The sequence below is a fragment of the Notolabrus celidotus genome, chromosome 6, assembly GCF_009762535.1.
Source record: "Notolabrus celidotus isolate fNotCel1 chromosome 6, fNotCel1.pri, whole genome shotgun sequence".
Lineage (NCBI taxonomy): Eukaryota > Metazoa > Chordata > Actinopteri > Labriformes > Labridae > Notolabrus > Notolabrus celidotus.
In genome coordinates this window covers 2,987,125-3,013,375 of record NC_048277.1, presented here as the reverse complement: position 1 = coordinate 3,013,375, position 26,251 = coordinate 2,987,125, and the positions used below count along the sequence as shown (strand labels likewise).

The 26,251-nt window shown below is 42.0% G+C and overlaps 1 protein-coding gene across 1 annotated transcript in view; it reads left to right on the top strand.

Moving 5' to 3' along the window:
- ranbp10 (RAN binding protein 10) overlaps positions 1-25,870 on the top strand; it is a 47,593-nt gene extending 21,723 nt beyond the window's left edge. The window contains exons 3-15 of the mRNA XM_034685788.1: positions 87-139; positions 10,990-11,157; positions 11,236-11,258; positions 12,461-12,645; positions 13,069-13,181; positions 14,250-14,358; positions 16,216-16,364; positions 16,485-16,707; positions 18,390-18,529; positions 19,715-19,863; positions 20,815-20,926; positions 23,508-23,649; positions 25,346-25,870. Coding sequence (XP_034541679.1) covers positions 87-139; positions 10,990-11,157; positions 11,236-11,258; positions 12,461-12,645; positions 13,069-13,181; positions 14,250-14,358; positions 16,216-16,364; positions 16,485-16,707; positions 18,390-18,529; positions 19,715-19,863; positions 20,815-20,926; positions 23,508-23,638 — 1,555 coding nt within the window. The 3' untranslated portion in view covers positions 23,639-23,649; positions 25,346-25,870. The remainder of the gene's footprint in view (positions 1-86; positions 140-10,989; positions 11,158-11,235; positions 11,259-12,460; positions 12,646-13,068; positions 13,182-14,249; positions 14,359-16,215; positions 16,365-16,484; positions 16,708-18,389; positions 18,530-19,714; positions 19,864-20,814; positions 20,927-23,507; positions 23,650-25,345) is intronic.
- The last annotated feature ends 381 nt before the right edge of the window (positions 25,871-26,251 follow it).

Sequence of the window (26,251 nt, the reverse complement as noted above, 5' to 3'; positions counted from 1 at the left end):
AGAGAAAGTACAAACTGGTTATATCCATTTATTTTGTATTCATTGTGAAAGAACTCTATAACATCTTCTTCTCTTGTTGTTTGCAGATACATGGGCATCGGCCTGTCTGCTCAGGGAGTCAACATGAACAGACTGCCTGGTGAGTGAAATGATGATGTGACCAACAAGCGTAGAGTAATGAACAGTTATATAGACATTAGTGAAATGAATCATGCTGAAATGAGTTTTAGGACGGTCCAGTGGGAGGCTGGATGTCAACGTAACAAGTTAAAGGGTTGTAGAACAACAGGACAAAGTCTTTGGTTGGAACAATCTAACTAAGTGGGGTGAATTGAGGATTCCCAAGGTTACTTAACAGCGTGTTTGGCACGCATTTAATCAGGGTAATATAAAGCAATAACGCTGGCTTGCTGGGCATGATTTGGAGCAGTGCTTTTGTCAAACGGAGATGATGAAAACTGTCCTGCAGTGCTCGCTGCCTTTGTTTAGTTTGGTTTACACACAGGACAGTCTGCACAGTGCAATTAAGCAGGTCTGGTGCGACTGGCCAAAAGCTTGACCCTGAACTTTGCTAATTACTTTTTGGCCCATAGTTCCAGCCCTCTGACTCTATTGACTCAGATTACAATCATGCATTGACAGTGCTGGGAGTTGGTTTGCTCAAGAATTTACATAACAAAGTGGGCGGGGTTCTTATCTAATAATGAAACCACTAGAAAGGTAAATGTTTTACAACCTTTGGCCCAATTGTGCACATGGTGCAAAGCAACGTAAACGGGTGCCTACGTTAGCGACCATGGGTGTGTTTGTCTTAACATGAGGTGTGATGTGTCTGCACCTTAGACCAACAAAAACCTGGTATAAGGTCTTAAGTCAGTGGTGCAGTTCTTTCTTGATATTCAGAACAAACATTAGTGAGACAGTAAGGCCCAAGAGCTCACAACGTTTACACACAAACACAGGATCCCTCTCCTGATTAACTATCAGCTGTTTTTCTGATAGAGTGAAACTGATTACTTTAATTGGGACAGAGGACTCAGAGACCAGAATAGTTTTCCCTCATCCTCATACATCATGGTTCAACTTTTTGTATGGGGCTGATCTATTGATGCTAAAAGACGAGGACACCGTCAGCATTATGTCCACTGCCTGCTTCACCTCAGCCCTGCAGAGGCTAAGAACTACATCCAGAGACGTCACCAAGTTCTCCATCATACACACTCAGAAACAGACACACATCACACATCAAAGGATTTGTTTGGTTTTCTAAAATCCTCAAATACTGCTCTTAGTACCACTTACCATAGTGCCCCAGGTATTCATAAAGACTGAACAGTATCCATTACGCATGCACTTCAAAATACAACCGTGTGATCCATCCATCCATCCATCCATCCATCCATCCATCCATCCATCCATCCATCCATCCATCCATCCATCCATCCATCCATCCATCCCGCATATCCAGGATCAGGTCATGGGGGCAGCAGTCTAAGCACCTTGACCCAGACATCCCACTCCCCAGCAACGTTTTACAGCTCCTCCTTGGGGTTCTGGATGTGATTCCAGGCCAGATGGGTATATAATCTCTCTGGGTCTACCTCAAGGCCCCCTCCCAGGTGTGCCCATAACACCTCAAATGCTGAACCAGCTCAGCTGACTCCTTTTGATGCGAAGGAGCAATGACTCCACTCTGAGCTCCCTAGGAACACATTTCTGCCACTTGTGTCTGCAGTCTCATTCTTACGGTCACTCCCCGTAGCTTGTGACCTTGGGGTAGGGTTGCAGCCCTGGTGGAGGTCAACGTGCACCAAGAACATGACTGACTTTGTACGCCCCAAAAGACAAAAAAAAAGTAAACTGGTTGGCCAAACTCCCATGACCCCTCTAGAATCCTAAGCAACATTTTCCAGCTCCTCTTAGGGGATCTGGATGCGTTTCCAGGCCAGATGGGATATATAATCTCTCTGGGTCTACCCAAAGGCCTCCTCCCAGGTGGACGTGCCCATAACACCTCTGAAGGGAGGCGCCCAGGAGGCATCATCATCAAATGCTGAACCAGCTCAGCTGACTCTCTTTGATGGGAAGGAGCATACTTTGGGGTCCCTATGGATGTCTAAGCTCCTGACCCTATCTTCTAAGGAGGAAACTCGTTTCTTGTGACCACAGTCTCATTCGTATGGTCACTCCCTGTAGCTTGTGACCATAGGGTAGGGTTGCAGACCTGGTGGAGGTCAACGTGCACCAAGAACATGTGCCCCCCTAATGTCAAAACACATGTAGACTGGTTGGCCAAACTCCAATGACCCCTCCAGAAGCCCTGCAAGGGTAAAGAGTTGGATATATAATCGCTCTGGTTCTACCCCAAGGCCTCCTTCCAGATGGACGTACCCAAAACACTTCTAGAGGGAGGCATCCTTATCAAATGTCAAACCAACTCAGCCCACCCTTACCCTCCTCAAGATGGCTCTTTGAGCCCCCTATGGATGTCGAACCTCCTGACCCTGTCTAAGGAGGAAACTCATTTCTGCCGCTCGTATGCACAGTCTCATTCTTAGTATCACTGCTTGTAGCTTGTGACCGTAGGGGAGGGTTGCAGCCCTGGTGGAGGTCAAATTGCACCAAGAACATGCACCCCCCAAATCTCAAAACACCAGAAGCCCTGTGAGGGTAAAGAGTTGGTCCAATGAAATCCACATTGTTCCTCCTGTATCGGAAGTACAATGATCGGCCGAAGCCCCTAGAATAAGCTTTTCCCAGGAGGCTGAATTTGGAGCTCACTTTCCAGTCCCTCTTTTTAAAAATGGGAACCACTACCCTGGTCTGCCGCTCCAAAGGCCCCTTCTTGGCCCTCCACTGTACACTGAAGAGGCATGAGCTCAGACATCTTGACACTTTCCAGAGTCTTCAGCATTAAACAAAACTTTTATTATTGTTATTGTCACAGGAAAAATCCAAGTTTTTAAACGAGTTGCTCAGCCTTTGAGTTCTACTTTTTGTCTATGGTTAGTTCCTACCAAATGGCAAAATATTGACATACATTGTCTCACTTATTTTAATGAATTTGAATTTGAAAAAGAATTGAAAGCAAAGGAAGAATATGTCTGATTTCTTTGTTTTCTTCAACTTCCTTTAGTCTAAAGTTTAGTCTTTTTTAACTGGGGCTGTATGTTTCTTCCAGTGCCCTCACCCTGTGCCTCTATACAGTCACCACACACACACACACACACACACACACACACACACGCACACGCACACGCACAAGCACAATGACATTCACGAATGGTTCAGCAACCTCTGATGACATGAGAGGAAGTGTTGTAGCCATATAGCAGCCTCCAGCCTGAATAAAGCCCCTTGCCTCTGTGAACCAATCGGACCACACCGCTGCTCTAACCAATCACCCCGCGGGGATCCAGCTCTGTCTGGGGCCACCTGACCCGCCTATTGACTAGTCAAGATCTGTCCTGTGGCCGAGGTTTGTGGAATGCTGTGGACACCAGGGCAGTCAATTCAGCAGACTGCAGATCCACACACACACTAACACACTTTCACATACAAACACAAAGATCATTCGTTCTGCCCTCTTCTTGATTCACACGTGTCCAGTGACACACAAAGGGTGGAAGAGCATGGAAGATTGTGCGTGGATGAACGTGTTTTGCACAGCGGGCTCACACATTATGTAGGGGAATGTTTTAGGACTCTACAGATGGTCTATAGCCCTGGTAGACAGATTACTGTTGATTGCCTTAACTCTGACTGACTCAGTGTATTTGTGTGCCAGTGTGTGTTTGCTCCCAACTCCATGGATTTATCTATGTGTGTCCTGGCCTGACTGATTACGTCTCTCAGTGTACGTGTTTGTGTTTCTCACTCCTGGCCTGTGTATATGTGTGGATTTTAAACGCTCTTTATCCATCTGCACATGGACTTGGTTCATCAAACCTCTTAGGCTAAGTATCTCCACATATTTTCAGCATGAAATGCCTTTAAAAAATGCTGTTTTTAAGATGTTGTGAGGGAAAAACCCTGTCGTCATCTGTCAGTTTTTGCCCTCAGTACTCCCTCGTGTTAGTAGATGATCCTGTGACCATTGTCTTTAGAATAATTTAAAGAGACCTTTAAATAGTGAAACAACTTGCTGTGTGATATCGGTGCAAACACAGAGGAAGGTATCAACCAAAGTGACCAGAGCCAGATCTAGAAAAACGTCCACAACAACAACAACACTTCATAAAGTCTGTGGTGTGAGATGCATATGAGTTATCTATAATGTGAGGGAGTTTCCAGTATTGAATCTGTAGGAGTGATGTTCCCTTGCATTCAATGAACGTTGCATCAAATGTAGCACCATATTAATGAGACGAATAAAGTACTTAAAGCTAGGGTTGGTAGTCACGGAAAACTAGCATTAATTTGAATGTAGCATTTCCTCAGGACTCTGTCTAACCCAAGCGGCAACCTCCGGTCTAAAAATATGAGTCCAATGCGGAAGTGTTAAAAGCTGCAGTTCATTGAGGATCCACTTGAGGCTGGCTCTGGTAGTACTGGAAGTCACATACACATGGATGGGAAAAAGACGATCTTTACAGCATTAATAAACATGTTTATAGCCTGGTATAAAAGACGAGTGTAGTCTGAATACCTCATTGCTCGATGTGCTCTCACTGTGAGGGGGGTGAATTTTTTTCTAATTCGGCAATTTCGAAGATATTGAGATTACCAGTCTTCCAATGAGAGGCACAGCTGACTGCGGGAGCGCTGCAGCTGTCGGCTAGGAGGCTCAAACTCCGCCTCTGTACGTCACACTGGCTCAACAGCAGCAATATGGCTGCCACGGCCGATTTGCCTCAAACAGCGCTTCCTCCCCCTTTCCCTCGGAGCTCCTCCAAAACGACGCCCCCGCTCACACGAGTGCCGCTGATTCGCGACCATATTTTTATATCTCTTTCTTTTTTTGAATGTATTCTATTTGAAGTTGTTTTTATGTACAGTACTTTGTGTTACAATGTCATTGTATGAAAAGCGCTTTATAAATAAAGTCTGATTGATTGATTGATAATTAACAAACATAAAATTGTAGCTTCATGGTTTATATATTCGATATCCTTGATTTAACAGTATTGAAGCCAAGGAGGGTTCATTACTTTTGATTGGGCGATAACAAGTATGGACCTCAGAGACGAACAACCTAAAACCGAACCATAAATCTGTGTGTGGGGAATGTGAATGAACGGTATCCTTATCTGAGAGTTAGGGTTGAGGTTAACACACTTGTCTGACTGGTTTCCACTTTCAATGTAAGTGAAATGGCTAACTAGTTACAACCATAGACTGTATAAATAATGGACGTAGTCTCCGTGACGTCACACATCTGTTTATGAAGCGCTGTTTGGAAGCCTGTTTGGTGGCGGCGGCAGCCATATTTGAAATGCTGAACTCAACCTAACTTCTGTGGAGCAAGTGTGAGGTAAAGAGGCGGGCTTTGAGCCTCCTTGCTAACAGCTACAGTGTTCCTGCCTGTCAATCAAGTCAGCTGTGCCTCTCATATTGGAAAACTCATAATCTTAATATCTTTGAAAACTGCTGTTTTATACCAAAATTCAGCTCCGTACAGTGTGTGCCGATCAAGAAATGAGCTACTCAGTCCTAGACTGTGTTTTGAACCAGGCTGTAAACATGTTTATTTCTGCTGTAAAGATCGTCTTCTTTGAATGGGTGTGTATTACCCCTTTCTGACCGAGGCAGTTTCAGGGCCGGTTCGGAGCCAGCGCTCAATTGAGAAACGTTTTTTCGTGTTTCGACTGCGAGTGAACTGGTTCCCAGCTGGGAAAACCAATTCCAGAGTGGCTCCAACTCTTTACTGGTCTAAGATAAGATAAGATAAGATAAGATACTCCTTTATTCGTCCTACAATGGGGAAATTCATGGAGTTACAGCAGCAAACAAAAACAAGTCTAGAACCGTGAACCGCTTACGTCAGGGCAACGGGCGAGGGGCGGAGTTTCTGTGATCAAAAACACAAACCAAACGTGTTTCCTCCATTGTCCTGCAGCGAAAAATTAAAAGAGACTAATGGATTCTGAGGCAAAGCAGTGGTCGGCCGAGGAGACACGCTGCCGTTGTCCTCCATCATTGTTGTTGTGAGGGAAAGCGGTCACGTAAATCTGACATCATGACGTGCATCTTCCACCGGCTCGAGCAGGCGGAAGAACAAACGGGTAGCGTGTTGGTTCGTGAGTTCAACCAGCTCGGAACCAGCACGAGCACCAGCCAGGAAATACAACCTTGTTAGCGTTTGTCGAAAAGAGGTATGAGTGGTTTCTGGTGTTTCTGCAGCCTCCAGTGGACACACGAGGAACTGCAGTTTTTAACACTTTTGATTGGTTTCAATTCTCGTTGCTGCTTGGTTAGGATATACTTAAGTTAAAGAAGCTAATGCAACTGTTTGCTTTGACATGACAGAGGACAGCCATTGGGGCGTCAGTAGTGGACTGTTGTTTTGAAGCTCAGAGTCTGGCTTTTAGACCGTCTAGTTATTTGGTTTAAACCCATTTTTGCACAATACATCTTGGGTGTAACTGCTCTGATCTCCCTGAAGTACAGCCCTGCTTTCTGCTGTTCCCATCAGGAGAGGAGACTGAGCAGGATTCAGACGGAGCAGAGGAAAGACAGAGTGACAGAGGGAGCAGGAGTCTGGTTAAGAGTTAAACTGGTGCTACATTGTCCCAGTCAATTACAGTGGATCCAATCTGGGCTCCTGTTTGTAATTTTGAGCAGAGTGTTGCTTTAACAGTACAATTTCTCCACTGCTGACCTCTGTGTCTGATCCTGCTGTGGAGGCCTGCCCATTTCATTAGCATGTTGGAGCAGCTAGCCAGGCATTAGAGGCAATATCCTTGTCAGCAGATTAATCTAATACCTCTACACACCCACACACACAGGGACACACACACACACAGGGACACACACAGAGTGGTACACACACACTACACAGTATGAGGTCAAATTAAGAGAAATTAGCCAGTACACATGACTTCAACACAAAAACAAACAGTTAGCTGAGTTGAATACTCTGTCCATGCTCACAGATACACAGATTCAAGTATGCATCTAATATGTCAGCTCACCGACGACCTACTTTCACTAACCCCCCTTTGCTTTTTGGCAACAACAGACAAGCTGTGATTGAAGAGACACAAACAGAGCGGCAGAAAGCTCAGTGCTGTCAGGTTCAGGTCCCTTGTGGTCAGTTCAGGAGAAAGGATTCCTGGAAAAATAGATAAGAAGAAACTTCAGATTGTGAAAATCTGTGAGTGAGTGTCTCAGATGGTAAAGAGTCTACTCAAGGATATATTGGTGGATCTATCAGCAGCTCATTATTACTGCTTCTGTTGTACTGGAGACTGAGCCTCAACAATACAGTTGTGCTCATAAGTTTACATACCCTGGCATAATTTATGGTTTCTTGGGTAGTTTCTGTTGTCTTTATGATATAAATAGAGTAAACACAGTTGTTGGATAAAAATTTTGCTTCACCCAACCACTAACCATGAGTGAAAAAAAGTTTTTCTCTTATCATTCATATTCTCTGAAAAATGTCCAAAAAAATCACAAATTCTGCCAGGGTATGTAAACTTATGAGCACAACTGTATATGAATGTGTATGTGTGAAGAGGGTGACTGGCGTGTACGGTAAAGCACTCGTCGTGGTCAGACAGGCAGTCCATGTACCAATAAACCACCTTTTTTTTTTTTTTTTTACGAAGATTTGTTTATTCTAATTTTAACACATTATGTACAAAGATCAACCTTAGCAAATCAGGGAGTAAAAATTTACCTATTGAAGAGAAAATGTACATTAAGGCACTTGAGATTGTCCATAAAATACTGCAAGGTTCAGATATGCACATTATACACGAACACATATTGCAAAATTACATGTATGTATATTATACAAGGAAAACAATACCCCGAATATATGCCCAATGACTTGAAAACAGAAATAAGTAGATAAGTGACTAAATAAGTGAATAATGTAATAATAATAATAAGAATAATAATAATAATAATAATAAGAAGAAGAAGAATAAGAATAAGAAGAATATTATTATTATTATTATTATTATTATTATTATTATTACTATTATGAATAGTATTAACAATAATAACCATTATAATTATTAGGATTATTATTGTCTATATTAATATTATTGTTTTTATTATTATTATTATTATTATTATTATTATTATTATTATTATTATTATTATTATTATTATTATTTTAATATTATTATTATTGTCTTTATTATTATTATTATTATTATTATTATTATTTAAAATAAATAAATAATATAAATACATAAATACATAAATAAATAAATACATTAATGAATAAATACATAAAATAATTGAATAAATAAATACATAAAATAATTGAATAAATAAATACATAAATACATAAATAAATAAATAAATAGATAGATAGATAGATAGATAGATAGATAGATAGATAGATAGATAGATAGATAGATAGATAGATAGATAGATAGATAAGTTCGACTCCCGGCCACGACCATTTACTGCATTGTCTTCCCCCTCTCTCTACTCCCCACGTTTGCTGTCTCTCTCCAGCTGTCCTATCAATTAAGGCAAAAAAGCCCAAAAATATAACTTTAAAAAATATATATATAAAGAGGAGAGCGGGTATCAGACAGATGTAAATATTCCTGGGACTAAAGGAAGGTGTTCTTGTTATTTTCAAAGTGTAGATCATTGTTGGGCTCAGTACATTTGTATCAGAGAGCACTAAACCTGGAGATCTGTATCCCTGTTGAGATGCTTTATGAAGACAGTGCTGAAGATGAGGTTATCTGAGGTCAGACTATGGATTGATCATCTTGTGGTTTTTGTTTACAGTTTCTTGTTTCTCCTCTTCAGGGGTCATTTCATGTCTTGTTGTTCAGTTTGCTCAGCAGAGGGTGACATCAGTTCAGTTCACTGATATCAGAAGAGAGGACATGGTTTTCAGAGAACACTTGATGTTGATATCATTTGAAAACAACAAGCAGAACAATTTCTTAATGGTCCTGTGAAAAGTTTTGGTTAGTTATTAAAATATATATATTTTTAAATTCAATGATCTACAAACACAAATGAGACCATAAGGATCAAGATTAACAATTTATAAATGTGACTTTTAATCCCTGCAACTGCTGTGAGGAGGCAGGTCCAGAGCAAATACTCAGAGGGAGTGAGACATTTGACTCTAAAGAAAGCAAGATGAGATTTTTAACACATGTACAAGGCAAGATCAGCAACAAGAGAGGTATCACTTGACCACAGGGGGCGCCAAAATCAACACAAACAAAAAGTTGAGGACCGGAGCTTTAAGGAGTGTCCTTGAAAAAGGTTCTTATTAGGTGCATTTTGACCAAGAGTTCTGGGGTCTTTTAGCCCCCAGAACTACTCTACCCTGAACTAAAAGGTTCCTGTGCCCCTATTGTTGTCTGCGTTTTGACTGCGGGCTGAGGTCCCGGGTAGATTGTGCAAATCAGGCCAGTGACGTATGGAGAAAATAAAAAGTAAATGCACTACACCACCAGACCAGTAGAGGGCAGTAAAACAAAGAGGAATGCCATTCATCACAGATGACACCATAGAAGCAGATGGACAGGCAGGGGTCATTATGAGCAACACAACAGTTAGCCTGTTAGCATGAAGAGACTCAGCTGGCTCTGTTTTAGATGGTGCTATATTTCATCACAGATGGATTCACTGAATCAACACGTGAGAGGAGATAAGCGCGAGTAGCAAAGACGTTTCAACACGGCTTTAAAATCCTTTTGAACTCAAAAAGCCGTGGCAGAGATCGGCCGGTGTTTTGGTTTAAACAGCGACCCTGTTAACTGCAGACTTTCAGCCGGATGCATCCCTCATAAACGTCTTTAGACGATCATTAAATATCTGATGAGGATATTTTGAAATCTTAATAAAAACTAAACTAGTTTGCATTCCCAGGAACTCCCTCTGTGTTTCAACAGCTGTGTAAACTCCACAAACACTGACACGTTCAGCTGAAGGTCTCCAGTTTACAGGGTCACTTTTAAAACCGGAACACCGGGAGAGACGCATTCACGGTGGGCTGAGGCCCTGCCCCCAGAAAGTCCCGGGACCTTTGAAAAGTACCACCCCCCTAGCAGGGGCTTTTTAGGGGGGGAGATTATCTACCCATGAACTAAATTTAGACCCTGGGTCCACCAGTCGAAACGCACGTAGTTCAGGGGTAAAGTTCCTAGGAATAAACAAAACACCATGTTCTAAGTCTCTGTTGTCTTATTTAATAACCCACAGTTTCAAACACATGCCTCAGCACCACTTTATCAGTAAAGTGCAAAATCACACCGTCTCCTTCTCCCCATACTCTCCTGGTTTAGCCTCTTGTGCTGCTATTCCTGTTGGCAGTGACTCACCAGTTTTTCTTTAGATGGATCAGATCCCCCTGCTGGTTCTCCAGAGCACTGCACTTCTTAAAAAAGTCAGAAAGTGTGTGAGTGAGAGAGTTTTTTAGGCGGGGGTTGTCAGATGGGAAAATCTGAGCAGCAAAAGTCAATGAGTAACTGTTTCCACTCCTTCAGCAGCAAATACTGTCGAGTGACTAAGCAAATTACTTTATGCACCTCAGTTAGTTCACCCTACATGTGTGTGTTCAGACCGGGTTGTTTATGTCATTCAACACACACACTCACCTTCTGATTAAGTATGAAAGAATTTTTATATTATTTGTATTTTTAATTTGCACTTTTTAAAATTTGTATATATTTATTTATTTTTATTTATCTATTTATTTTTATTTATTTTATGTTTATTATTATTATTTTTAAAACAAATTTAAAGCGACTGAGAAAAGCGCTATATAAATCAAATCAATTATTATTATTATTCTATTATTATTAATAACTCCTTTCCATCCATGCTCTATTTCAGGATGGGACAAGCATTCATACGGATACCACGGGGATGACGGCCACTCCTTCTGCTCCTCTGGGACCGGGCAGCCGTATGGCCCGACATTCACCACCGGGGATGTCATCGGCTGCTGTGTTAACCTCATCAACAACACTTGCTTTTACACCAAAAATGGGATCAGTTTGGGTAAGTGAATCAGTCACAGATTCATATACAACCTGAAGTCCTCATAAGGTGCCTAACTGTGTGTCCTTCTGTCCTCAGGTGTGGCGTTCACAGACCTCCCTGTAAGTATTAGCGTATGTGCCTCACATAACTGCAGCACAGTTTGCATGATGAATAAACAAAACGCTGCCCGTGGTTTCTTTTTCTAATAGAACTAACAAGACACCCTTTGATCAGTCTGTTTTGCTGTTTATTGACCCAGTTTGAAAGAAGTATGATTAGCAGGTAGTTATGGGAAATAGAATCCCAACAGGGTGAGACAAGACCCCGACACGAAACGGAGGCTATTACCCGGCTACTAACTTAAAATACAAACATGTTGTTAAAAAACATTGATTAAAGATTATTTTATTAATGCTAATAGAAGCTAGCATTTCAGCCACATTGTTTTGATGCTAACGGAGGCTTACGTTTTAGCCACATTGTTTTGATGCTAATCGAAACTAGCATTTTAGCCACATTGATGCTAATCAAAATAGCATATTAGCCACATTGTTTGATGCTAAAGGAAGCTAACGTTTTAGCCAAATTTTTTTGATGCTAACGGAGGTTAACGTTTTTGCCACATTATTTGATGCTAAAGGAAGCTAACGTTTATAGCCACATTGTTTTGATGTTAATCGAAGCTCACGTTTAGCCACATTGTTTGATGCTAACGGAAGCTAATGTTTAGCCACATTGTTTGATGCTAAAGGAAGCTAACGTTTAAGCCACATTGTTTTGATTTTAATCGAAGCTAACGTTTAGCCACATTGTTTTGATGTTAATTGAAGCCAACATTTAGCCACATTGTTTGATGCTAGCGGAAGCTAACGTTTTAGCCACATTGTTTTGATGTTAATCGAAGCTAACATTTAGCCACCTTGTTCGATGCTAAAGGAAGCTAACGTTTCAGCCACATTGTTTTGATGCTAACTGAAGCTAACGGTTTTACCTCACCTTACGGTCTATGGTGTCAACAAGCAGAAGCTAAATGTGTCTGAACTCTTTTCTGTGGATTGATTTGACATGACGTGTGATCATGTTAGTGAAAGTTAATAACAGTTGTCAAGGGATTTTGACCAATCAGAATCAAGCATCTTACACAGCCAGAAGATCAGTAAGAGAGTCGGGTAATAAGCTAAGTTGTAGACCTACAGTATGCCACCAGGAACCTTCAACTGAGACACAACTTAGAAATGTTCAAGTCTGTGATTTGTATGACTCAAAACCACAGAAACTAACACAAGTCCTTATGTTTACTCTCTGCATCAATGTCTTTTAGCCCAATTTGTACCCGACAGTAGGGCTTCAAACTCCAGGTGAGATCGTGGATGCTAACTTTGGCCAGCAGCCGTTTGTCTTTGACATCGAGGACTACATGAGCGAATGGAGGGCAAAGATCCACAGCATGATCGCCCGCTTCCCCATAGGAGAGAGGCTTGGGGAGTGGCAGGCCATCCTGCAGAAGTAAGATGCACCCCTTTAACTCTGAGAACACATGAACACCAATCTACCTACTGTCCTTTTTATATCAGGGAGATGTCAGGTGGAGCGGAGGAGCAAAAACACAGGTGTTGATACAAAAAGCCATCATGGCTGTAGGCCTGATGTTACTGTTTGTTAAACACCGTCTTTTAATAAACTGATACAGGACTTTTTCACATATCTCAGCCCACTCCTAAGACTAATCCATGTTTCCTCATGTATGGAAGCACATGATAAAACCTACAGAAGTATCACAGGCATTGAAAAACGCTTTAGGAGAAGCACAGACTACCATAGACTCATGTACTCCAGTGATATCAGTTCAGAGTGTGAATATAAGGCATCACTTAATCTATCATTTAAGTGATTCAACCATCAAACAATGCTTTCATGTTTTTTCTCCAGTATGGTGTCCAGCTATCTGGTGCATCATGGGTACTGTGCCACTGCAACAGCCTTCGCCAGAGCCACAGAGACCATGATACAAGAGGACCAGACATCTATAAAGAACAGGCAGAGTGAGGGAACAAGCCAACCACATATTAGTGTTTAGCTGAACTGAATGTGACTTGCTGCAGTTACACTCCACAGTACCAAGTCATATAAAAGTCCTTTTAATGTCAAATCCTGCAAATATACTCAAATAGTGCTAGAGCTGGGCGATATTACAAAAGGAGCTACGCGGACCTCCGGTGTAGGATACACCATCGATTCGATGCAGAAGTATAAATCAGCCTTTAACATTTCGCTCCAAACGTATTTAAGTCCCGCCTTCCTCTTCCGACATGATTGGCAGTTCAATGCCGTCTTCTTCTTCTTTCTAATGTTGGGTGGCAACTAGCGTTTAACATTTGTTTTATTTATATTGAAGAAAACTAATTCACGATAATTATCCTTATCAAATTATCGCCCAGCCCTAACTAGTACTAAAATATCTCTGCTTGCTGTGATTCCCTGTGTGCACACAGCCATGCTCTGTGAATGGGAAACAAACTACAGGGCCTTCTTTGAGCCACACCACAGCTTTGAATCAGCTTTCTTTCTGTTAGCAACGTTAGCTAAAGTAGCTCAAGAGCAGTGAGCTGCTGCTGTGTCAGCTCTGGGAAGCTGTTTCATCCTCTTCTGCTCCTGCAAAGGAAGCCACAGTTTTACAATTATGCAACCTAGATCATTTGACTCACATCACTCTTTGTGATGTTAGCATGATACTGTATTAATTTCCAGTTACAGTGCAGCTGTTAAGGGTTGAATAGCCACTATGTATCATTAATAATCAGAAGGTCAGCCTTTGTGTCCTAGAATAAACTCTTCTTCTGTCCATACGTTGCTGTTGAAGTTCTCTGTTGAGCTTGATAGGGAGTAATGGCCTGTTTCCCTATATAATACTCTGGATATTACCTTTCTCTATTAGATATTATTTTGTAATCTTATAAGCAAGTTTCCAATCAGTGCTAAGAGAAAAGATGTGAAGATCAGATCCCATGAGTGTGTTCTGTCCCCACTGACCTCTATGATTATCAGTGTGTGTCTGCTGTGAAGCTCTCTCATCAATGCTCTGTGAATGACTCTGACTCTTTCTTTAACAGGAATACAGAAGCTGGTGTTGGCAGGGCGGGTGGGTGAAGCCATAGAAGCTACTCAGCAACTCTATCCCGGCCTGTTAGAACACAACCCCAACCTACTATTCATGTTGAAGTAAGTAGACCTGATGTAAAGGATTATGATGAAATGGGGCTCCAGGATGCTGTTGCAACACTTAATTCTTTAAGCTAAGCAACATTTGTTTGCCCTGTGCTCACACTGCGGTGGACGTGGAGCTGATGAGAAACATGTGCTGCCCGATCCTCCAAGCGACTTCAGTTCTTCCTTTTTTACTCTAAACAGAACTAAAAATGTCATTTTGACACTAAATACAACAAATTGATTTAAAATTTAAGTTAAAGTTTATTTTGTTTATGAATTATGCAAATTCATTTTGTAAGTGTGTATGAATCATCTGTATTTTTGTTGTTTTACTGCGGATAGAGAAGGGATTTAAGTCTCTTTGAAGGGAGCCGGATCTTGTGGATCTGTTTCTTTTAAAGAGTTGTTCAAAAGTCTGGCTCCTTTTTATAGTTATTCCCTGGCGTCACCCATCTGTTCCTGAGCACTGTTTTGAAGCCAATCATCGGCGGGAGCCATATTCAATTCATTTGTGATTCTTTAGTGATCTGTATCGTTGACAAGGACATACCACTGAACTGCCATCATTGAAACTACCTGGAGGAAGTTGGTTTGTGGTGTCTCCTTGAAGGGTTCAGTGCTCAAAAACAACAGATCTACAGTCTCAAAGCACACCTCACCACTCAAAAGCTCCCATCGTCCATAACGAGGTGACAGAGCTGCGCACAGGAGTGTGGAGTGATCACAAACATGTAAGACAGCCATGGATATTCATGAGATTTTGGATACCCTGCAGCACAGCCAAAGATAAAAACAATGACAGAGAATCACTCCTCTGAGACATGTGTCCTGCCTTTCTATTGGATGAAAAGTCTTTGGTTTGAACTTTGGTGAAAGTACACAATATAAATCAAAGGTTCACACACCAGGGTTACTTATAATTTGGGTTATTTTTCTACATCTGTGAAAAAGTCTCTCAGAAATCTCAGTGTAACTTTTAATCATGGATTGCTTTTTGACCAACACATTAAATCTTTAACCCATTCATGCTTCTTCCACCTAAGAAACATCGCTAAATATAAATATCTCACACACAGAGTTAGAGAAGCTGATTCATGCTTTTATCTCCTCACGGCTCGACTATTGCAATTCTCTCTTTTCACCAGCCTCAATAAATCCTCTCTTCACCGACTACAGTTAATCCAAAACGCTAGTGAAAGACTGTTGACCAGGTCCAGCAAAACAACTCACATTACCCCATCCTATTCTCCTTACATTGACTGCCAATCAAATCCAGAATACAGTTTAAGATCCTCATATTAACATGCAAATCAATCCATCATCAAGCACCCTCTTATATCTCCGACCTGCTCATCCCTTACATCCCCTGTAGACCCCTCAGATCCTCAGACCAAGGTCTGCTTGCTGTGCCTCGTATGAGGCTAAAAACTAAAGGTGAACGTGCCTTTGAGCATGTGGCTCCATCTCTCTGGAACAGTCTTCCGCCCCAAGTGTGCTGTGCTGATTCCACAGAGACTTTTAAAAAGCAGCTAAAGACACATTTGTGTGTCATGGTTTTTGACCATCTCGTGTTATTTGTTGTGATTTTGTATGATGCACTATCGTCTTGATTATTGCACATTGTATTTGTCTTGTTGATATTGATACTCAGTGAAGCACTTTGTGACCATGCTCTGTGAAAGGTGCAATACTAAATAAAGCTTACTTACTTTCTTACTTACTAACTTACTTAGTCACACCGACACAAATATTAAATTGTTTTTTCAGATCTGAGTCAGGATGCCATCCCTCCGTACTCTCACTCCTGGAGTGATGTTCTGGTCTGCTCCTCTTCATCTCCACCTTGTGTGTGTGCGCTTTGCTCTTTAGGTGTCGTCAGTTTGTGGAGATGGTGAATGGGACAGACAGTGAGGTCTGCTGCTTGACCATCCGCTCACCCAAGTCCCAAGATAGCTATCCTGGCTCACCCAGCCTCAGCCCCCGCCATGGCACCAGCATCACACACCTGCACACAGGAGGTACAGATGCTCATCTGTCATCAGTGTTTTTACTATTCCACAAAATATTAAGTGAGATAAAAAAAAAGCCTAAAAGAATGATTTAACATGTTTCCTTCTCACCCTCGAACCCTGACCCAGGGGCAGACAGCCCCACCTGCAGTAATGGGGTGACCCCCTCCAACAAATCAAAGAGCCACAGCGGCACCGGCGGCGGCAGCAGCAGCGTCAAATACCCCAGCGTGTCCTCCTCCAACTCATCCTCGACCTCCTCCTCCCCTTCCTCCGTCAACTACTCTGAGTCCAACTCCTCTGACTCCACAAAGAGCCAGCCTCACAGTGCCAACAGCACCCAGGAAACCAGGTACGGACAATGCTACTGTGGAGCTTGTAAGAGGAGGTCAGGTTGATGTAATGTGTCAGAACAGGAGCCATCCTGTGTCTGTTCCATTTTTTTTTTTTTTGCATAACGATACAAGACGGGTGAGAGACATGACAATACTGTACAAAGTGAAAGACAAGCCTACAAGTGAACATTTCAGATTAAATTAATAATTAAGAGAGAGACCAAATATTAAATAATAACAGATTAATCAATTAATAATAATATATATTAAAAAAAAGATAGATAAATACTACAGTGTTCCCATGCGTCCTGGAAAACCTGGAAAACAGTTGACCTGTTTTCCAATACTGGAAAACACCTGGAAAATGGGAGAAAAAGTAAAATGTCCTGGAAAATCACAGATTGTCCTGGAAAATGATTCCAACATGACTGCGTGCGACCTGACAAGGTTAAAAAAAACACATCCCCATTCAACATTTGTGGCCATTTTTGTCATTCAGTTCTATTTAGGTCAATTTATGCTCTGATCCTCTGATCATTATTAGTATTTATTTATTTCAGTAAGGCAGCTTCCAGAGTCCTTTGCTGGCTCTTTTGTTTTTTACTTAGCTCATTTAATATTTTTTGAGAAAAGAGAAAGCTGAGATGAGAGCTGCCCATCATTGTTACTTGGTTGCACTAATAAAGTGAAGTGCTGTACATCTGTGGTTGAATTGTTCTATAATTAATTTGCCATAATTTTTAAGCATGTAAGAGATGATTTCATAGATAGCCATAGACTGCACATCTTTCAATGTAGACTTCCACTGAGAGGAACATATTAGACTATTTAGGAACTAAATTAGGAACTCAATTTAGACAGTTTTACCAGCTTAATCATCACTGAAAATGTCCTGGAAAATGATCTCTGGAAAAGAGTGGGAACCCTGTACTAATAATAATAATAATAATAATAATAATAACAATAACAATAATAGTAAGAATAAGAGTAATAATAATAATAATAACAATAACAATAATAGTAATAATAATAATAATAACAATAATAGTAATAATAAGAGTAATAATAATAATAACCATAATAGTAATAAGAGTAATAATAATAATAATAATAATAATAATAATAATAATAATAATAGTAATTAGTTCCAATATATTAAAAATAATAAATAAATATGAATACTATAACTAAATACTAAATAATTCTAATCATGATGATAATAATAATAATGGTAATGATATCAATAGTGCTAACCATAATTCTATGGTATCATTTACACCATAACCATCATCACTGCTTCTTCCTTTTTACCCCAAAGTCCCTCTGCTCCGTCTGCTCCATTTTTGATCTCTGCACCGTTTCCATTATGTCTATCTAATTTGTGTAAGTGAATGTTATTCCCATCGTCTGTCATGACTCCAGACTTGAAGTTATGTCACACAGGATTTAAGGTATTTGCTCTGAGAACTGGTCTGTGCTGTGTTCACTCCTGAGATGGGCAGGGATCCATTGATAGGAGGCGAGGTTGAGTCAGAGGTGGATCAGAATGTGGTGACAGTCGTAGTATTTATCAGGGTTGTCTGCCACTGTCAATCAAATCTGGGCTTTCAAACTGTGGTTAACACCTCTTTGTGTCATCCTGTGTGTGTGTGTGCGTGTGTGTGTGTGTGTGTGTGTGTGTGTGTGTGTGTGTGTTTAGTGACAGCGACATGGAAATTGAAGCAGAGCACTACACAAACGGGGTTGTTGAGGGCTCCTCAACCCGGATCATGAATGGCACTTACAAACATGAAGAAATCCTTCAGCCGGATGACAACAGCATCGGCAACGGGGTCACAGGTGCTCTCTCTTTCACACACACACACACACACACACACACACACACACACACACACACACACACACACACACATACACACAGTATCTCACAAAATTGAGTACACCCCTCACATTTCTTCTAAAGATGATGCACAAGAAAGTCTGCAAACAATCTGCTAAATACAGCAGACTAAGGACATGGATTACTGGAACCATGTCTTGTGGTCTGATGAGACCAAGATAAACTTACTTGGTTCAGATGGTGTTAAGCATGTGTGGCGGCAACCAGGTGAGGAGTACAAAGACAGGTGTGTCTTGCCTACAGTCAAGCATGGTGGTGGGAGTGTCATGGTCTGGGGCTGCATGAGTGCTGTCGGCACTGGGGAGCTACAGTTCATTGAGGGAACCATGAATGCCAACATGTACTGTGACATACTGAAGCAGAGCATGATCCCCTCCCTTCAAAAACTGGGCCGCAGGGCAGTATTCCAACATGATAACAACCCCAAACACACCTCCAAGACGGCCCCTGCCTAGCTAAAGAAGCTGAGGGTGAAGGTGATGGAGTGGCCAAGCATGTCTTCAGACTTAAACCCTATTGAGCATCTGTGGGGCATCCTCAGACGGAAGGTTGAGGAGCGCAAGGTCTCTAACATCCACCAGCTCCGTGATGTCGTCATGGAGGAGTGGAAGAGGGTTACATTGGCAACCTGTGAAGCTCTGGTGAACTCCATGCCCAAGAGGGTTAAGGCAGTGTTGGAAAATAATGGTGGCCACACAAAATATTGACACTTTGGGCCCAATTTGGACATTTTCAATTAGGGGTGTACTAACTTTTTTGCCGGTGGTTTAGACATTAATGGCTGTGTGTTGAGTTATTTTGAGGGAACAGTAAATTTACACTGTTATACAAGCTGTACACTGACTACTTTACATTGTATCAAAGTGTTATTTCTTCAGTGTTGTCCCATGAAAAGATATGAATAAATATGTGCAGAAATGTGAGGGGTGTACCCATTTTTGTGAGATACTGTACATATTGAGATCTTAACTTACTTTTTCTTGCTCCTTCTTTCTCTATTTCCCAAATTCCACCCTTACTTTGATATATTAATACTTTCTGCCTCTTGTCATATTCCTCACACTCAGCTCTCAGAATAATCTAACTGTGTGTGTGTGTGTGTTTCTGTGTTTCTGTGAGAGCAGAGGAGGGCTGGAGTAATGGTAGACAGCTCTGTGGAGGGAACCAGGCGGCCACGGAGAGGATGATCCAGTTCGGACGGGAGCTGCAGGCGCTCAGTGAGCAGCTGTGCCGCGAGTACGGCAAGAACGCCACACACAAGAAGATGTTACAGGTGTGTGTGCACACACTCTCAATCCCAGCAAACATGTGCTATTCATCACGCTAAGGTGATCTCTGAAACTGAGTGGAGATTTCTCTTTGTTGGCACCAGTTCACCAAACCCTGGTAGCATGCTGCAGGAATTTAAAGGATGTTTTACTCAGGATGTTCTATAATAAGAAATAAAGAATCTTTGTGTCTGGGCTCAGACTTAAAGAGAGGGTCAGGAGCCCAGACATCCAGAGGGAGCTCGGAGTAGAGCCGCTGCTCCTTCGCGTTGAAAGGAGTCAGCTGAGGTGGTTCAGGCCTCCCAGACGCCTCCCTTTAGAGGTGTTCCTGGCACGTCCAACTGGGAGAAGGTCCCGGGGTAGACCCAGAACTCGGTGGAGGGATTATATATCCAACCTTGTCTGGGATCGCCTCGGGATTCCCCAGGAGGAGCTGGAAAGTGTTGGATGGATAAAATTACACTACTTCCAGTTTTTCTAATGATGTTGTAGTACATCCTTTTAACCACCAGGGGTCAGGAAAACTCCATACCACCAGAAAAACAAACTCCTGATTGACTTCATCTTGATCATGGAATACCTCCACACACATCCTGCAGACACAGAGCAGCATTGTTATCCCATCAGTGTCATGCTTTTGTCCACATTAGAGAGCTCTTATAACTCATTGTGATTATTTAAGTATTTAAGTTTCCTGGCTCAACTTTAGCGATGATGTACGCAAAAAAAGCAAGACATGTTTTCAAACGAGATCAACTCCCTGTGAAAGACCTGTCTCATATTCACTGTGTGTTGCTTTATTATAATGTAAAGTCATTATCTGATCACTGCTTCATTCAAAGGAGTATGAATTCATACAGAGAAGGCAGACTGGCACATCAAACTCCCCGTTAAAGCTGCTGAATGTTTGCAGTACAGTGTTGTGATCTCCTCTGTTTATCTGTGTCTCTCTGCAGGATGCATTCAGCCTACTCGCTTACTCAGACCCCTGGAACTGCCCCGTGGGCCAGCAGCTAGACCCTACACAGAGAGAATCACTCTGCTCCGCACTCAACAGTGCCATACTGGGTAAAGAGCACGTTTTCAAAGTCAGCTGCAGCTTTTTATGGTAACACTGCAACAGTGCAGCAACCAGAGAGAGAGATACAGTTGCAAGACAAAGTATGTGAACCCTTTGGAGTTACCTGATTTCTGCATAAATTGGCCATGAAAATGTGTTTTGATCTTCATCTAAGTCACAACAATAGACAAACACAGTCTGCTTAAACTAAGACCACAAAAAAATGATATGTGTTCATGTTTTTATTGACCACACCATGTAAACATTCACAGTGCAGGGTAGAAAAGGTATGGGACCCCTTGGGTTTAATAACTGGTAGACCCTTCTTTGGCAGCAAAAACCTCAACCAAACGTTTCCAGTAGATCAGATCAGACCTGCACAACACTCAGGAGAAATTTTGGACCATTACTCTTTACAGAACTGTTTCAATTCAGAAATGTTCTTGAGATGTCTGGTGTGAATCTCTCTCTTGTGATGTCATGTCACAGCTTCTCAATCAGGTTGAGGTCAGGACTCTGACAGAGCTGCTCCAGAAGGTGTGTTTCCATCTGTTGAAGACATTCTGATGTTGGTTTTTACTTCTGTGCTTTGGGTCGTTGTCCTGTTGCATCCCCCATCTTCTGTTGAGCATCAGTTGATTTTTATTTCTATTTATTTAACCTTTATTTAACCAGATAGAAGACCCATTGAGATCGAGACCTCTTTCACAAGGGTGACCTGGCCAAGAGAGGCAGCAACATATGTCATAGTAAACAAAACAGACAGATAACAACAACAACAAACATTAGAATATAAAATACAAGCAATTTGACAAAATAAAGTGCAGAAGTTATTTTACAGTAACAATTTAAGAACACACATTGTTGTTTTCTTAAGATAGAGAGGAAAGCTTCCATTGAAACAAATGCTGACAGTTTCAGTTCAGTATGGAGGGCATTCCAAGCAGAGGGGGCAGAGAAACTGAGTGCTTTTTTTTCTGTTTCAGTTCGAACACGAGGAGTAGAAAGATACAAAATGTCATTTGATTCTAGGGCAGAACGGCTTCCAGTTCTCCAAAGAAAAGTGCATAAATAAGTAGGAGCCAAGCCAAGAAGAGCCTCATAAACCAGAGTCATCCAGTGTGTATACCTCCTTACATTTAAGGAAGGCATGCCAGCTTTAGCATACAGTTCGCAGTGGTGGGTGAGGCGGCTACAACCAGTGATAAACCTCAGAGCACAGTGGTAGTCCGGAACCAAGGTCTGCAGGCAGCTGGATGAAGCACACATATACACAACATCGCCATAATCAAGTACAGGCAAGAAAGTAGCTGACATCAGGAGCTTCCGAGCTCTAAGGGAGAAACATGACTTGTTTCTGTAATAGAAACCAAGCTTCCCCCCTAATATAGAGATCAGGTTTTTGACATGATGGATCGATGGCCTCCTGAAGTTCTCCTGCAAAATATCCTGATAAACTTGGGAATTCATTTTTCCGTTGATGATAGCGATCTGTCCAGGCCCTGAGGAAGCAAAGCAGCCCCAAACCATGAAGCCCCCTCCACCGTACTTCACAGTTGGGATGGGGTTTTGATGTTGGTGTGCTGTGCCTTTATTTCTCCACACAAACTGTTGTGTGTTCCTTCCAAACAACTCAACTTTGGTTTCATCTGTCCACAGAATATTATCCAGTAGTGCTGTGGAACATCCAGGTGCAGCAGTAATGTTTTTGGACAGCAGTGTCTTCCTCCGTGGTGTCCTCCCATGGACTCCATTCTTGTTCAGTGTTTAACGTATCATAGATTCATCAACAGAGATGTTAGCATGCGCCAGAGATTTGTGTCAGTCTTTATCTGACACTCTAGGATTCTTCTTCACCTCACTGAGCATTCTGCTCTTGCAGTCATCTTTACAGGATGGTCACTCCTAGGGAGAGTAGTAACAGAGCTGAACTGTCTCTATTTATAGATCATTTATCTAACTGTGGACGATGAACATCAAGGCTTTTAGAAATACTCATGTAACCCTTTCCAGCTTCATGCAAGTCAACACGTCTTAATGGTAGGTCTTCTGAGAGCTCTTTTGTGTGAGGCATCAGGCTTCTTGAAAATAGTAAACTCAAAACTGGTCTGTGTTTTTTATAGCGCAGGCCAGCTTTAACCAACACCACCAATCTCCTCTTATTGATCAGACACCAGATAGGCAGACTGCAGACTCAGATGAGCTCTTACCAAAGTCATTAGCCTCGGGGTTCACGTACTTTTTCTTGCAACTGTACATACCATACATGCAGTGTTTTTCAGAGGATGCTGGGACCAGAGTTCAGCTTTAACTGTGCTAGACATGGATATGATAGGACCATCAGTCTGGCTACATGTCACATTGATTGCTAGATAATATGATATGATGCATGATATATAATGAAATGAATTAATATCCTGATAACACTGAGTAAATATATTGTTCAGTAATCAAGAGTAATCAATGTTGTTAGAATTTAACATTGTATATTTTATCTGTTACATTATACCTGGCAAATAAAAGGAGACCTCGAGGCCGAGCTCCTGGTAAAAAAATAAATAAAAAAACAACTTCTTCTTTCCCCCCCAGAGTCTCAAAATCTGCCCAAGCAGCCTCCACTGATGTTAGCACTCGGCCAGGCCACAGAGTGTGTTCAGCTCATGGCCCGAGTCCGGTCTGGTTCTTGCTCTTTCGCCAGAATAGACAACTTTTTGCACTAGCCCAGGTCCAGGTGAGTAACTCATGTTAGATAAGGATGAAGTGCTGGATTCAGAAACAGTGTTTGTCACTCAAGTCTTTAATTTTGCCGTAAAATCACAGCATGAGATCTGCAGACAATGTTTAGATGGTGAAACAAAAGAATCAGTTATGTGCGGCCAGCTTGGTTATCTGAAATAGCTTATTGAGAAAGTTAATTTGTGTTTCAAATTTTGGTTTGAGTCTAAGTGTTGCAGAATTTTAAACTTTACAATAAACCTTGATCATACTGTACACGAGTCAAATGGGGAAAGAAAAAAGCCTGGTTTATTCTTCTGCATAGCTCTTTTTTGACACAGTAGTCTACAAACGTAGCCTGACGCACACCTCCTCCCAAAACTATGAAACAAAACCACACGAACCACAAGCCCCGTGATAAGTCCACACACAGACACACAGACACATTGACGCAGAAGTATATCTAATAATCAATCAATCAATCAATCAATCAATCAATCAATCAACCAACCAATCAATCAATCAACCAATCAACCAATCAATCAACCAATCAATCAATCAATCTTTATTTGTATAGCGCCAAATCACAACAAACGTTATCTCAAGACTCTTTTACAAACAGAGCAGGTCTAGACCACTCTATGTCAAATTATGAACAGAGACCCAACACCAAGACAGGATAAGACTCAGTCTGACCCCACCTTAATCCACCATGAGCATTGCACCTCACAGTATTTAGCTAGTTACAGCAGAGAGGACAAACTTCCTTTAACAGGCAGAAACCTCGAGCAGAACCAGACTCATGTTAGACAGACATCTGCCTCGACCGAGTTGGGTCTGGAAAGAGGGATAGAGGAGAATAAGAGAGAGAGGGAGCGCTGATAGTGATGAGACGAGTAGCAGTAGCTGTTGCTGCTGGAGTCCAGCACGTCCGTATCAGCTGGATTCTGGAACGTCCACAGCAGGAGGACGTCTACGGCAGCTCAGAGGAACCTACGAGACAAGGGAGCTCAGGGACTCCAGAAAGGTCTATGGTTAGTAACTTTAATGGGACAGGGAGAGTTAGAGTAAGAGACAGGCAGAGAGGGGAGAGAAAGGGAAAGACAGGATCCCAGTATGTCAGTCTAGGCCTATAGCAGCATGACTAAGAGCTGGTCCAAGCCTGATCCAGCTCTAACTATAAGCTTTATCAAAAAGGAAAGTTTGAAGCCTACTCTTAAAAGTAGAGAGGGTGTCTGCCTCCCGGACCCTGACTGGTAGATGATTCCAAAGGAGAGGGTCCTGATAACTGAATGTTCTACCTCCCATTCTGCTTTTAGGGACTTTAGGTAGGACCAGCAGGCCTGCATGTTGGGAGCGTAGTGTTCTAGAGGGGTAATAGGGCACTATGAGCTCTTTAAGATACAAAGGTGTCTGATCATTAAGAGCTTTGTAAGTCAGAAGAAGGATTTTATGGGGAGTCAGTGTAGAGAAGCTAACACGGGAGAAATGTGCTCACTCTTCCTCGTTCTAGTCAGTACTCCAGCTGCAGCTGAAGAGTCTTTAGAGACTTATTAGGGCAGCCTGATAAAAGGGAGCTCACGACCACTGCTGCATAGGGTCGACGCAGAAGTACGAACCAGGCTTTACTTTCACCAAATTCATAACACCAACAAAGTGGATGCTATAAAAGAACATGAAAGAAGACATGACCCATCCCTCTCTCTCCACAGGTTCATGTTCAGTAGCACTGGGGGAACGCTTGTCCAGCAGGTAGTTGTCATGATGCTGACAGAGGAAACAGCGAGCGTGTGAGTGGTGTGTTAGGCCGTCTGCCACACCGAGCCAGCGGTATAAACAGAAGCAGAGGAGAGCGGGAAAGAAGAAAGCTTCCTTTTAATTTAGTATTATCAAATAAAGAAATGTGTGACACTATTTAAAGATAATTATTATTATTCTGTTTATCTAGCCTTTTTTATAGTTCTGTTTTTATCACTTTGTTGTGCTCATTCTGGACAAAAACAAACTTCCCCTGTTCTTTTTGCTTCTGTTGTAACGGGTGCGTTTTGATCCCCTAAGTTCAGTGTTTCACTCGCGTTGTTATTGTTCACCATACCACAGACCATAATACCCTCATCTGATGAACCCCAGTTTCATCTGTCATCTAACGACCTAGGTCTCCTAAAGCATCCACGTTCATTTCTTCAGATACACGTGTGAGGATGAAGAGTGCTTAGCATTAAAACAGCTGGAACATTTCCTCATTCTGGTCTATGCACAGGACTAACACAGGACTATCATGTGGGCCCCATATTGTGTTAGTAGGTTTGAGGTAAAGTGCTGTGTGGAGGTGTGGATGGCTTTTTGCCAAAGAACAAGACACACCTTGAAGAAAACATACCTGACAGCATCTGGAGCCAGTTACCAAAACATCAGTACAGATGTTGCAGCCTGTCTCTAATCAGTCCAATCAGTGGTGTGTGTGTGTGGGTGTGTGGGTGAGTGTGTGTGGGAGGGGGGGTGGGTGTGGATGTGTGTGGGGGTGTGTGGGCACAGCTGCTTCACAGCCAGCATGGAGAAGATGGTTTTCTTGACAGCCTGAACACAGGACTTCAACCAGATCCATGTCCGGTCCGTCT